The sequence below is a fragment of the Caretta caretta genome, chromosome 6 (genome assembly GCF_965140235.1).
Source record: "Caretta caretta isolate rCarCar2 chromosome 6, rCarCar1.hap1, whole genome shotgun sequence".
NCBI classification, from domain to species: domain Eukaryota; kingdom Metazoa; phylum Chordata; order Testudines; family Cheloniidae; genus Caretta; species Caretta caretta.
Window position 1 is genome coordinate 77,282,288 of NC_134211.1, and position 14,989 is coordinate 77,297,276.

Genomic DNA, 14,989 nt, shown 5'->3' on the forward strand with positions numbered 1-14,989 from the left:
TGCTGGGTTACAAAACAGATTGTTGCTACCTTTCTCTCCTCCCTCTCCTTCCCCCAGCTGTGTTGTGTGTGTTCGGTGCACATCTACTAGATAGGGCCCTATAGCCCATAGGGGAGGAAGTGAGCAGCCCTCAGTGGTGAAAGGACAGGTTAAGGACTATTTAGAAAAGCAGGACATGCACAAGACCATGGAGCTGGATATAATGCAACTGAGGGTGCTGAGGGAGTTGGCTGATGTGATTGCAGAGCCATTTGCCATTATCTTTGAAAACTTGTGGTTATCGGAGGAGGTCCCAGACGTTTGGAAAAAGGCAAATATAGTGCTCATCTTTAAAAAAGGGAAGAATCTGGGGAACTACAGACCACTCAGCCTCACCTCAGTCCCTGGAAAAATCATGGAGCAGGTCCTTAAGGAATCCATTTTGAAGCACTTGGAGGAGAGGAAGGTGATCAGGAACAGTCAACATGGATTCACCAAGGGCAAGTCATGCCTGACCAACCTGATTGCCTTCTATGATGCGATAACTGGCTCTGTGGATATGGAGAAAGCAGTGGACGTGATATATCTTGACTTTAGCAAAGCTTTAGATACGGTCTCCCACCGTATCCTTTACAGCAACTTAAAGAAGTATGGATTGGATGAATGGACAATAAGGTGGAGAGAAAGCTGGCTAGATCGTCAGGCTCAACGGGTAGTGATCAACAGCTTAATGTCTAGCTGGCAGCTGGTATCAAACGGACTGCCCCAAGGGTCGGTCCAGGGGCTGGTTTTGTTAAATGGCTTCATTAATGATCTGGATGATGGGATGGATTGCACTCTCAGCAAGTTCGCAGATGACACTAAGCTGGGGAGGAGATGTAGGGATAGGGTCCAGAGTGACCTAGATAAATTGGAGGATTGGGCCAAAAGAAATCTGATGAGGTTCAACAAGGACAAGCGCAGAGTCCTGCACTTCGGACGGAAGAATCCCATGCACTGTTACAGGCTGGGGACTGACTGGCTAAGTGGCAGTTCTGCAGAAAAGGACCTGGGGATTACAGTGGATGAGAAGCTGAATATGAGTCAACAGCGTGCCCTTGTTGCCAAGAAGGCTAACGGTACATTGAGCTGCATTGGTAGGAGCATTGCAAGCAGATGGAGGGAAGTGATTATTCCCCTCTATTCAGCACTGGTGAGGCCACATCTGCATCCAGTTTTGGGCCCCCCACTACAGAAAGGATATGGACAAATTGGAGGGAGTCCAGCGGAGGGCAATGATTATGGGGCTGAGGCACATGACTTACGAGGAGAGGATGAGGGAACAGGGTTTATTTAGTCTGCAGAAGAGAAGAGTGAGGGAGGATTTGATAGCTACTATCAAAGGGGGGTTCCAAAGAGGATGAAGCTAGGCTGTTCTCAGTGGTGGCAGATGACAGAACAAGGAGCAACGGTCTCAAGTTGCAGTGGTGGAGGTCTAGGTAGGATATTAGGAAAAACTATTCCACTAGGAGCTTGGTGAAGCACTGGAATGGGTTATGTAGGGAGGTGGTGGAATCTCCAGCCTTTGGGGTTTTTAAGGCCTGGCTTGAGAAAGCCCTGGCTGGGATGATTTAGTTGGGGATTGGTCCTGCTTTGAGCAGGGGGTTGGACTAGATGACCTCCTGAGGTCTCTTCCAACCCTGATATTCTATGATTCTATGCCCAGAAGCAAAAATGTAGGTGTCTAGGGAACTTCTGGAGTGAAAATATAGGTGCCAAGTGAGTTTAGGTGCCCATAGGGTGAGGTGACAGCTAAGATGGGTTTTGTGGATCACAGTAGTGCCTAAATGTGGGCTTTGGGCCCATATCCACAAAGACATTTAGTGGCCTAATGTCTACTGAAATCAATGGAAGTTAGGAGCCTTAGTACCATTGTGGATCTGGGTCCATTGGCATAACTCAGTTGGTAGTGCTGTTGCTTCAGTATCAGACAATCCCTGCAATAGCACGTAGAACATAGGGTGGAGTAGTGAGGCTGCTTTTGGTCTGTTATGAAAGATGCTGTCAATCAGATGAGTTCTGGAAGGGCCTGTAGAAACAACAATATCATTCATTAAGACTCTAAATATCCATATGAGATATGTCAAACATTATCCATATATTACAGTTGGGTAACTGAGGCATGGAGAGGTTAAGTGACTTGCCTAAGGTCATGTAGTGAGTCAGTGTCAAAGTGAGGAGTAGGTCTCCTAACTCCTAGTGCCCTACACTAACCACAAGACCAAGCTGCCTTCCAAAAGAAACAAATATTATATTAAAGCAATCATTAATATTATGGGGATTGTCTCATTGCTAATGTAAATTTCTTTGCAAATAAATTTTGCACTGCAGTACTAAAACTTGATCCCTGTGCTGCTGCCTCAGATCAGACGTTATTTAGAACCTCTGCAGACAAGAGACTGTGATTTGATTTCTCCCACTGTCAAACTAAAGAATGGCAACTGTATAGGCAATAAATGTCTGGATCTCAAAATTCCTGGCAAGAACAGTCCCCAAGAGGTGCAGGAGTCTGGAAAGTGTTTTTTTGAAACCAGTAAATGCTGCCAACTTTCCCTCCCCCACTAGCACACAGAGAATCCATTTATAAACGTATTAGTGGTTTTTATACACCAATAAGGAAAATACAGAAGGGTGCTAACTGTGACCTAACTGTACTTGTGAGAGAGAGGTGCTTGGGTGCACCTGATATCCAGGGATATAGTTACTTTATGGTAATCTAATTGTGTGTTTCTTTTTTATTGTTTAATCATCTGTCACAATACTGGCAGCATCTGGTAATAGTACTGTAATGTCTTGTACTGCATATGCTTCATGTCGGTAAAAGCTGAATGACTCCCAGGATTAATTATTCCTAATAACAACAGTGTGGAGGTATGAATTATGACTCTGACCCTGCAACCATTTGTAGGAAAATCTCCCATGGGAATCAATGAGAATTTTGCATGAGTAAAGAGTACAGGATCAGACCTCAAAGTAATAGAAATAAGGGTGAAAGCCTCAAGACAGGGGATGTAGACACCTTATCTTCTATGAATAATAGTGCCATAGAATGCTTTGAAAACGTCAGCCTATATATATATAGGTATTTGTGTTTTGTCTGCTTATTAAGCATGTTTATCAATGTATCATCTTCTTAAAAAATCAGCTGAGCTTTTGTGTTTAATTTGTATATATATGAGAAACTAAAGTAATTGTATATTATAAATGCTAAACTCAAATGAAACACAGTGGCCAAAAAACAAACTAAATCTCCCCTCCATGAGTTATTCCCACATAAAAGAAAAGTGTCATTGTCACAAAATTAAAATCATGGCGTTCTTTTGCATCTTAGCTGTCAGGGCAACTGAGGGTTTGGGTTTAAGCCTACCCTACCCTTCGGAAGAAAATTGAGATTCCATCCCATAAACTGATCCTCAGGGAGATCCTTTACCTCCTCACTGCCACCTAGGTCTCCCTTTTCATTTATCCAGCTCCCCATAGCCTTGGCTTCAACAGCTTCTGAGGAGGCATGCTGCCAGGAGCTCCTCATACCACCATTGCTCCTAGAATTTCCTATAAAGTTGGGGGTAAGAGTATAGACAACATGGAGGAGGAAGGCAATACAAGCTACAACAGCTGTCTTCCCTCTTGAATGTTAGGGGAACCCAGTGGAGACCTGTTAGCTGCCAGCTGCCAATGCAGTTGCTCTTAGGAATAACCTCTGGGGCATTTTCACTCCACTCACTGAAGGCCACAGTCCTCCTGCTGGATTAAGGCTTTGATTTGCTACTTATTCCTCTCTGGCTTCTTCCTTTCTACTCATCGGGATCAGATCCTGGCCCCACTCTGTACATGGAGCTGTAATCTTCAAGATCCCCCATAAAGGACTTCTTCTGAATTGAAGTAAATGCAAGCCTATTCAAAGAAACAGGTCTGTTTTCCCTGTTCAGAGTCTATGTAAATAAATGAAATAGAACAGATTTACACAAAGCAGTTCAGGAAAATTTATCTATATTAAGAAAACAACACATAAGGCAGCCATTTTATTGAATGATTTAAATAATATCTCTCTTCCAGTTGCAAACTCGTTCAGAGATAATGGGCCAGATCCACAAAGGTCTCAGGTACCTAAAGCCCAGTTTTAGGCACCACTGCCACCCACAAAACCCCTGTTCAGCTGCCACCTAACCCTCTAGGCACTTAAACTCACTCAGTGGCTAAATTTTGGCCCCAAAAATTCCTACGCACCTACCTTTCTACCTCTAAGCATGCACTCTGTTGTCTCAGACAGCCTGGATGTTTGTCTCACCTAAGCCTTAGTAAATCCTCAAACCAGAGGAATAATTGGGCCAGCAACTGCATGAGAATCACTCTATAGTCCAGTGGTTTGAACACACACCTGAGAAGTGGCAGATCCCTGTTCAAATCTCTTTTTCTTATCAGGCAGAGGTGGGAATTGAATGTGGGTCTGCTATATTCCAGGTGACTACTCTAACCACTGGGCTAACGGTTGTAAATAAAGGAGTCATCTTCTTCCTTTCCCTGGCCATTTTGTGTGGAGCTCCAAGTGCCCGAGCCACCTGAATCCAGGAAAGGCATTTCTGACTGTGTATCGCAAGCAGTGATAGGAATTGCCATACTGGATCAAATCAGTGGTTTATATGGACCAGTATCCTGTCTCCAGCACTGACTCGTACCAGCTGCTTCAAAGGAAGTTGCAAGATCATAGTCAAGGAATAATTTGCCTACAGAGAAAATTTCTTCCTAGTCCCATTAGTTAGAGGTGGGCGTATGCCCTGAAATATAAAGGTTTCTAGTCCTTCCAAAACTCTTTATTTTTAATCCTTTCTGTTGTAACTTTGGATATTCTTATTATTCATATAAACATGCAGTTCTTTTTTGAATCCTGCTCAGTGATATATTGTGGCAATGAGTCTCACAGGCCAAGTATGCATTATGTGAAAAAATATTTCCTTTTATCAGTTTTGTCACATTTCATGTCTGCCCCTTTAAGGGGAGAAGGGTCGAGCTGCACTTGTGACACACTTAACTCACTTCCCCAGGTGGAGAGAATGAGTAATGATGTCACCTGACAGGTGGATCATATGGCTAAATCAGGTCTTTGGGCATGGGTAAGAGAGGTCTGTGGAGAACCAGAAGGGAGAGTTTAAGAGCCTACCCTTAATAGGGAGAGGAAGGGTGGTGCGAACAACCCTACACAAAGAATCTTCTTAGCTCCCAGGGACAGGGCCTGGAGAATGAAAAGAGCTAGTACCAAGCAGAAAGTCTGGAAAACAAGTTGACTGAAGAAGCCTCAACAGGGAGTCTTTCCTTCTGAGCTTTATGTTAATAAACCAGACTCTAAAAAGGCCTAGTGTTATTAGATATGTGAAAGCTTTTGTGAGTCATCAAGGAGTCCAAGAGTAGAAACTGAGGCAGTGATGAGTGTGATCCCAGACTGGGTTGGTGATGTGGGGACAGCCTCCATGTTCCTGTATTGTGAAGGTCAGTAGAATTTTCTTGTGCACCTTCTCTATATTATTCATCATTTTGTATAGTATCATGTTTCCTCTTTTTTCATTTCCTTTCTAAGTGAAAAGTCCCAGTTTTTTTCAATCTATCTTCCTATGGACATTTTTCAGTGCTTCATTCTTGTCGCCTGTCTCTGAACTCCTCTTTATTACTGCCATATCCTTTTTGAGATGAGGTGACTAGAACTGAAGACAGTATTCCAGGTGATGATATACCACCGACATATACCAGCATGGGGATATTTCCAATATTACTCTCCATCTCATTCCTTAGGTGCCCGACGACTTTATTTGTTTAATTGCACCTGAGCACAGCTCTTTAGTGAGTTGTCTACAATGTTGCCCAGATCCTTTTTGTGCGTTCAGTGATCTGCCTGCAAAACATCCCTGTAGAACGATCGGACTTTTTGGAATGGTATCAGTCCCCCAGGCAGCCTCTCCACCTGGACTGCTTGATGAGTGCGATATTAAAATGTTTCACTAGGAGACACACCTCCACAACCCATGATCAGCAGAGAGCCAGGAAACTGCCTCTAAAACACAACCCTTTGGGACAAAACCTGAACTCCCTCTGGATCAAAACCTCCCCTGTCCGGCTAGGACAAGACTACACATCCACCAGAGCTTTGCCTAAGGACTTACTTTGGTGCAAGATAAGGGAATCGGCTCCCAAGAGGACGGGGGTGGGGGGAGAGATTTGGCAGATCTCTGTGGATCACACCACCGAGCGGTCCCTACCCAGGGATTTTCCCACTGGGCGGGGGGTTGCTTCTCTCTGTTTTTTATATAGTGCTTTGCTGGTGAGAGGCAGAGACAGACACCCCTTCCCTCCCGCGGCTCCCCGGCAGCATGCAGCAGCAAGCGGCGCGCTAGCCAGAGCGCTCCCGAGAGGCTGCCACCGCCGCTGGTGCCGCTCCGCCCAGCGCCGCGGCCCGGGGAAGGAGGCGGGGTGGGATTGAACGGTGGGAACTGAAAGCTCGGCCCTGGGTTTCCCTGAGTCCCGGAGACTCGGTGCCATCCGGGGGGAAGAGTTTGCACGGCAGAAACCGTGCGAGGGACGAGGAAGGCGAGGGCGCAGCGGCCGCTTTTCAGGTTGCTTTCCCCCCAGCCCCTTGTCTAGCCGGGGCGCCGCCGGGTCCCGGGAGCGCCGCGCTCCACCTCCCGAGTCTGCCCGGGAAGTCCCCGCGCTGCCGGCTGCCAGCGCAGCTGTTCTCGCGAGGAGCCTCTCGGGCATTTCCCCTCAGCGCACTGCAGGCGGCAGCCCCCCCAGCTGGGGTGGGGCGTCGATTTGCTGCTGATTCCTCTCTGCGGGCTCAGATCCTGGTCCCAGTGAAGCTTCCTGGGAATTTTGCGGTGAACTTAAGTGGAAGCAGGATTTGGCCTTGACTATAACTGGGATTGTCCCCCACCCCTTTGTAGGAAGTGTCACCGCCGTAGCCTTTCCTTTCCCCTGTAATATGGGGAGTTTCTGTACCCTTTCTGCTTTGGGGGGTGGCGGTGTGTTAGGGCTGGTGGAAGTCACTGGTTTTTCACAGTGAAAAAGATGGTATTTTATGTAGTCTTTTCACTCTTTTTGATTTATCTGAGGCATTATTTTTAACCGTTGGTTTACTTCTCTCCAAGAACTAGCATCCCAGATTGTGATCCTCTAAATTTTGGTCAGGAAGGGAATAATTCACTTGTAACGTCTGATCCCAAAGGTTTAAAAATGTGTTTAAATGGAGGTGATCATGGATGTATCTGTAAAAGGTGGGCATGGGGTGTCAGTTTATTTAAGTTTTTTTCAAACATGGTACCAGTCTCATGCTCATTGTTTCACTTTTATTTTGCTTCATAAAATGTTTATGGTAAAATCAGGCAAGAGGGAGAGTGTTATCCTAGTCATGTAAACTGTTCTGCTTTTGGCCCATTTGCAAACAACTGTGGGTGGAGACAGTGTATCTGGTAAACAGTATTTTGTACCAGTGAGAGCTATACTTTTTTCCTAAAGGAAAGTTGGTGAAGAAAGCCAGGTTATACTATGTCGGACATTATGTTCACATTCTTATCTCTGTATCTTGTAATATGTATCTTTTAAAATAAGCAGCTAGGCTTGTGCTTGCATGTTCTGTAGATAATTTTACAAGATACATTTAGAGTGCACAGCAAAACTCAATCTTGGGATCAGGATAATTCTTCTTTTGATTTTAGGGTAGAGAGTTAAGTATGTCTGAATATATATTAGTGACAACAGGGCAGAACTCTTGGGCGAAGTGAAGGCCTTCTTTGAATTATATTTTTGGCCTCAAAGTCAGTGAATATTATAATACTTGATTCCATGCCTTTATGGCTAAGATGAAATGTAGTATTGGCTTAATATCTATTAGGACTGCAATGCAAAGACCATATCCTGGTTATGTGGAGAAATAGATCTGATGATATTAATTAGTAGTCTGTTTGTCAAGGCTTGACAAGGCAGCGTAAATGATGATTCCAGACTTGGCTTCTGCTCCTTGTTTTGCAGAAGCAGCCCATTCATTCCCTAGATGTGAAAGGTGTATGTTACTGTCAAAACAATTGACTTTGGTGACTGCATGGCCTCGCTTTATCAGGCTGTGCTGGGAGGCCCATCCAGTTCTTTTCGTCTGGATATGGGCCTATGAGAGAGATGAGGGACATGAGAAATTCTGAAAGACAGAAAACTTAATCGTTCTGAATGTTGTATCTACCACTTCAAAGAAGTGTTGCTCTACTGTCAGTAACAATCCTTGTCGTGCAAAGGTACAGCAGAATTTATGGAGGTAAATAACAAGTGGGGGAAAAAAACCCATCCAGAGTGAGAATTGCAAGCTTTTCAGAAGAGTATTTCTGAAATACTATAAACTAGAGTAGAAGGAAGTAGAGCTGTGATAGTTGGATGTCCGGTTCTCAAAAACTGGTAGTTAATAAATTCACTTGAACTTCCTGTACATAAAATCCAGAATTGGTATGAAGGAGAAAAACTGGAAACCTGGGTACTGCTCCTCTCCATATAACTCAGACTGCCCCAGTTTATTACTTTCCACTTAACTTTGGGGGGGTGTTAATCTTTTTAGATATTTCTTTCTAAATGTTTAATATTAAAGGCATTAATTTTAGGCATCACTTCTAATCTTTGGAAAATTTGGATTCCTGAAGTTTTTGTGTGCATCTGTGTGTGTTCTAAAACAAGCCAGACATCTAGTGTTTTGTGTTCACTGGTGTACTCATTTTAACACAACTTGCTGTGAATAATATCCAAATGTGTGTACAATGAAATGACGTTATCAATAATTATTGAAGAAGGGGTATTGTATTGCTCAGAGAATTGCTTATGGGTTACAGAATCCATCACCCCTCAGGCACTGGTTCAAATGTAGGTCAATTTCAGAGTGAACAAAAGTTTTTATGCCATTAGATGGTTATTGGGTGGTCCATGAAATAAATTGGTAATGTGAGTCCAGTTTCAAAGGGACAGCAGTTCACATCCCACAAATTACTAACAGTCAGTGCTAGTTACCACTCTTTTTGCAGTTTTAGCAGAGAGGTCATCAACTTGAATGGGCTAGAAGTTTGAGTTATACTTTCCTTCCTAGAAGTGAGGGTACATTGGTGAGGTACAGAAACTTGTATGGTACTTGTTCTCTGGACTTCAGTTTAAAGGACTGTTAATTTGGCATGTCTCACAATTTAACTTTTTACAATTTAACTATTATTTTGAGATCCAAGAATCTCCTAGGTTTTTTTCTCCTTCCTTCATTCTCCCAAATGTTACATCAAGTATATAAGCAAAGCTGCTAATAACTAGTATTATTTACAATGATGATAGTGATAGAAATGTATTGCAACCCCACCCCCCCACCCCCCAAAAAACAACTTTTTTTTAATGAAAATAGTGTGTTTATATATTTTTTTTACCATAGCTGAAATTGATATGGCTTTGGAGTAACATTCAGTGGTAATAGGGTGGATTAAAATGAATCTTTGTTACAGGTGACTGTTAACTGACTCTCCTCTTCTGTAGAATAGTCCAGTTTTTTCTTAACACATCATATAATTTGTGGCTAGTCTGTTAGGAAGCATTTTAAACCAAGTTAAATATAGCTTACACTAGTTAAAATAACTGCAGTTGTTGTCTGGAAAGGCAAGAGAAAATTAGTCCCTAAAATACCTGTTTTTCTCATTCTTACTATTTTAGGGATCCGTGGAATTTAAGGAATCCTTCTCTAAGATAACTTTGCTGCTGTTCTGGCCTTCCTTCTAAGTGTTGTGATGGTTTCAATTGAAGTACATTTCTGAAGAAACTGACCAGAATAGGACTCTTACTATTTTTCAAAATGTTCAAAATTCAGCAATGCGTAACCGCTAACAAGATACCCAGGAAAAGGCCATATAGATGTGACATCTGCTACAAACAGTTTGAAACACCATCAAAATTAGCTAGGCATTATCTTATACACACTGGTCAAAAGCCATTTGAATGTTATGTATGTCATAAAACTTTTAGACAGCTAGTCCATTTGGAGAGACATCAGCTAACCCATAAACTTCCTTTTAAATGCAACATTTGCCATAGGAACTTCAAAAATTTAATTACTTTCTTAAAACATCAACAGCTTCATAATGAAAACTACCAGAGTGATATTAAGCAAGCTAAAAGATCAGTGGATGCCAAGCAAGATAGGCTGTTGTATGGAATATTGCATTGTTCTATTTGTCAGAAATCTTTTACAACAGAGGAGCGGTGGATGCTACATCAGTGCACAAAGTCAGATCATCTGCACAGTGCCAGGAGGAGAAAGAAAACTCATATGTGTGAAACATGTAACAAGATGTTTCCATCACAATCTAAACTGGAAAGACACTTGCTGATTCATACTGGCCAGAAACCTTTTAAATGTTCCTTGTGTTGTAAATCTTTCAGGCAGTCAACACATTTGAAAATCCATCAGCTCACACACACAGAAGAGAGGCCTTTCCAGTGTTGTTTTTGTCAAAAGGGATTTAAGATGCAGAGCAAACTCCTGAAGCACAAGCAACTCCATGTCAGAAATAAGTCTCTTCCCAGAGTCCTTTACAGAGCAAAGACTTCTAAATACCCTAGACTTCAGAACTCACTGGAAGGAAAAAGGGATAATTTTGAGAACGTTGATACTTATGAGTCCCTGGAGAATGATCCACTTGATGTTCACTCTATTTATATTGTACCTTTTCAGTGCCCAGTGTGCGAGCAGTGTTTTGAAACAGAGCGGGTTCTAAATTTGCACAAATGTTTTTACTTGAGAGATGGCAAAAATTCAAACAGTGGCAAATCAGCCTACAGCCACAAAGCCAACATTAAAAGTAAAGTCCTGATGAAGCTCAAACATGCTGGAGAAAAGGCATCAGATTCGTCTCTGTCTGACAGAAAAAAAAATAAAACAAGTCACTTTAAAAGTTATGACCTGTTTGCATCTAATGAGCAGCATTCTGATCGGAATGCTTCCCCTAAAACTTTTAAGAATTATCATAGCAAGCTTGTCAGGCACAAAATAATTAGCAATAAAAAGAAAAGGACATTTGTCATGCCATTATCCTGGCAAGAGCACCTACAAAAGCACAAATTAGAAATTAATTTAAATGGTATAATTACTGGTGAAAACATGTTAAACATGGATGATTTGGTGCATAATAAAGATGACTCTCTTTATGGTTCATTGGATGCTGATTTCTTTGATAATTCAGAAGCAGCACTTCACTGTGCTTCTTCAGCTCCTACTAAAAATATACATAATAGACACAAAGTGTGTAAATGTGACAGATGTGAAAAAATCTTTCCTTCTTCATCCAAACTTCAAAGACATTATCTTATTCACACGGGACAGAAGCCCTTTGGCTGTAATGTTTGTGGGAAGACATTTAGACAGTCAGCTCACTTAAAAAGACATCAGCTCACCCATACTGAAAAAAGACCATATAAAAGCCCTGTTTGCCAGGTGGAATTTGAAAATCTGAACAAACTTTTTAGTCATCAGGGAGATCACATTGAATTTAAGTCTCCTCAGCCTGTGGGTTATTCCAAAAGACCTTCACAGGCATCTGGCTTTCCAGAATTTGAACTGATTCAATCAAACCAAGCAGCTGAAATCAAAGTTGAGCTAGAGTCTGGGGACTTTGTTCTTGGCACCAACAGTAGAAACACACAGCCATATTTGTGTAGTAAATCGTTGGAAATGGAGCAAAGCCATTACAGTCACTGGTATGATTTTTCTGGAGGTATGGAAAAAAGTGAAGCTATTAAAAAGTTTTATCAGTGCAGTGTCTGCTTTAAAACTTTTAAATCACCTTCCAAACTTGAAAGGCACTATTTAATGCATGCTGGACAGAAGCCATTTGAATGTTCAGTTTGTGGTAAAACTTTCAGACAGGCCCCACATTTGAAAAGGCATCACCTTACTCACTTTAAAAAGAAATCCTAAAGATAAAATGGCTGCCAGAGTTCCACTGAGTGGGATAACAAACACTAGAAGGTATTTTGTGTTCAACAAAAGTGGAAGGTGTCCCATGAAACTGATTGGTTTTTAAAGTCTAAAACTTTTGGATTACATAATTATGAACAGGCTTACATTAGATTGACTGACTGATTTATGGAATGTGACTACTTATGTTAAAGAGATGACCTGAAGAAAGGTTAATGTACTGTTTTCAGGCTGTCTGCTTATATATTTTGTGATGAATAAGGGTTGATGTTTGAAAACTTCCAGCACTGTTTTTTTTTAAAATTGTGAATTCATGTAGTTATTGCATAAAAATGTTTCAGCAATCTGTAATGCCGTATAAATCACATGTTTAAAAGTTGTGCCTCTTCCCTATCCGGAGGAGTTAATTCATGGCAATATGCTTTCTGACTGCACCTACCAAATAGCAAATGTAAAAAGACTGTCCTTGACCCACTTTACTTTGTCTCCATATATGCTGAAAGCATAAGACGCATACGGTGCCTGGTCAGTACTGTTTTTCTTATGCTCTTGTTTGTTCTGCAGACCAGGTAATACAAGAGAAAAAGAAAGGAGTTGGAAAAGGAAGAAGTGGAGGACAAAGCCCAGAGGGAAAAATAACTTCCGCTACAGTAACATGAGATTAATAGAGATAATACTTACCGGCTTTAAGAGCTATGGATGAAGAGTGCTATGTAAGAGTTAGGTATTGAACATATGCACATTAAAATAATATTAGTGTTCCTGAGTCAATACGGTCCTCTTAACCACATTTGACTCTTCCAGTTTTGTTCCCTGCCTCTTCTAGCTTTTTGGGTCAGTCCACACAATATTCATGTGTTGTTCTGCAACAGAAGTGGATGAGACTCTTAATTAAGCCCCAGGTTGTTGGTGGGTGGTTGTTGTTGTTTTTTCATGTAATGATGTCATTAATGCGTCCCCTTTCCACTCAGCCACCTTGTCCTTAGTTCCTTTGCAAGGCCAAAATTTTGAGTCATGGCCTCCTTGTTTCCTGGTAGTGCACACTGCACAAGTTAAGGAAATATTCCTTCGGATGGGATAAGATGATGACTTCCTGGCGAGACTGTTTGTCAGTTATATTCCTTTATAACGTGAAATAACGGGACTGTAAATGACAACTAGCTCCTATCAAGTAAATCCATTTTTGTATTAGTAAAAGCTGTAGTTAGAGTATGAATTTTCTGGTAAGTGTTGGTGTATGACCACTTTCCCCCTTACGCTGAAAGAATGGGTGAGCAAAAATAGTTATGGACATGCTGGGGAAAGAGACTCTGGGAACTTGCAGATAAGAATGAAGTTAGGGTTTTTTTTTTCCGCCTCAGAAAGAAAAGCTGCCTGCTAAAGTTTCTTTGTTGTGTAACTTCTCAATGCTTGAACCCTAAAGTTTCCAACTAACAGAAAATTGGTGAGATTCTTTTCATTGTTTAAGTAGATCCAGATTTGTTTAAATGAACTCTTTTTTTGACTTATATTTGCAGTCTTTCAAGTGACTAACCTAAGTCTTACAATGGCATAAGCTATATAATATTTGGTATAAATGAAGTGAGGATTTCCTCCTATCTGGAGATTGTCTCCCCCATATGAGAGAGTAAAAATAGAAAAATGGTCTTGCTGGTATGATCTCATACTCTGCTATTGGTTATACTTTTAGACTTTTCCCCTCCTCATCTCCTGTCCCTCTTCCAACATGATTTCAGATTGTTTTGTATTGAGAGGCAGAATACCGTAAAAAGTGTTTTGGAGGTGTGCTGTAGGCTCTTTTGAAATACCTGTAACAAATCTTTTTATTTATGTAGTACTTTTATTGTGCACTTCATTTGAAGACTATAGAGATGTGAAGACCAACAGTGTGAAATTTGATATGCAGAAAGTAAAAGATTAGATGTCATAGTAACTAACACCTTGCTGCATGTTAGAACAAAAAACATGTTCGGTTTGTTTCTGAAACCATTTTTTCTGCTTGACAAAAAATAAACTTTTCAATGTATATTTAAAAAGAACCAGACTTTTCATGTTTTAAAAAGTTTTGAGAGTCAGATTAATGACCTGAAACAAGGTTAAAGTAGAGAGCACTGCTATTAATTGGATCAAATTTGATGGCTAGTCTGGGGAATACAACCATGGTAACTTCTTAATCTCTTTGTACAGACCTAATCACTCTAATGGAATATACAAAAGAGCATTTTAATAACTACTATAAAAATACTAATATACCAGTACTTTATCTACCAGATACTTTATTTTCCCTACACTCTGCATGTATAAATGTTATGGAGAGACAGTCTCCTCCCCCAAATGAAGGTAACATACACTTACTGTAAGTGTATTTTATAATTGATTATTGCCCAGACACAGTTAAATTTTTCAAGAGTCCTTTCCTTTTCAAATTCTGCATACATGATCTGTAGTCACTGGGCAATTCTTTGCCCAAATTTGAGGTGATCCGAATGAGCTGGTTTTGATAGATGGGAGTGGGGTTCAGAAAAACGGGTGTTTACTCATGTTTTTAAAAGTGAATGCTTTTTTTTTATGCCTTATCTCAAAAGTAGCTTTTCCTAGAAATTTCATAGAGATTTGAAAGATCTTGGAGGGACTTAATGCACAAGCCCAATTTTGAGATCAGGAAAGGCACATTAGGAAAGTGGTTATTTTTAGAATCATGGAATAATTGTTAGGGCTCTAGGGAACTTTTTAAAAGGGGTCTTTTCCCTTGATTTAGTGAGAATTTTATTCAGCCCCAAGTTAGTGGTGAAGACTGAGAGACTGATTTTCCCTTCCTTTAATTCCATTAACTATCAGAGGAATTATGCAGTGGAGTGAAGTGGAGGATCAGGCTCCTAAAACTGAACTGGAAAAATCTAGGAGTGTGAAAAACTGGCAGTTTTGAAGTCAATGGCAACATTCCGATAGGGCCAGGATTTTTCCCTATGTCTCTAGGTCTTTTCCTTGCAAAGATAGCCTTCGGAG

The 14,989-nt window shown here is 41.2% G+C and overlaps 1 protein-coding gene across 4 annotated transcripts; it reads left to right on the forward strand.

The window, feature by feature from the left end:
- The first annotated feature begins 6,099 nt into the window (after window positions 1-6,099).
- ZNF770 (zinc finger protein 770) lies at window positions 6,100-14,022 on the forward strand. Of its 4 annotated transcripts, none has more exons than XM_075129737.1 (3): window positions 6,100-6,174; window positions 7,152-7,277; window positions 9,724-14,022. In XM_075129737.1, exon 3 carries the CDS (start codon window positions 9,863-9,865, stop codon window positions 11,981-11,983), a length of 2,121 nt encoding a protein of 706 aa, XP_074985838.1. In that variant the 5' UTR covers window positions 6,100-6,174; window positions 7,152-7,277; window positions 9,724-9,862; the 3' UTR covers window positions 11,984-14,022. The 4 variants fall into 4 exon arrangements, with proteins under 4 accessions (XP_074985838.1, XP_048710584.2, XP_048710582.2 ...); XM_048854627.2 differs by lacking the exon at window positions 6,100-6,174 and adding an exon at window positions 6,349-6,620; XM_048854625.2 differs by lacking the exons at window positions 6,100-6,174; window positions 7,152-7,277 and adding an exon at window positions 6,350-6,620.
- Window positions 14,023-14,989: the final 967 nt, after the last annotated feature.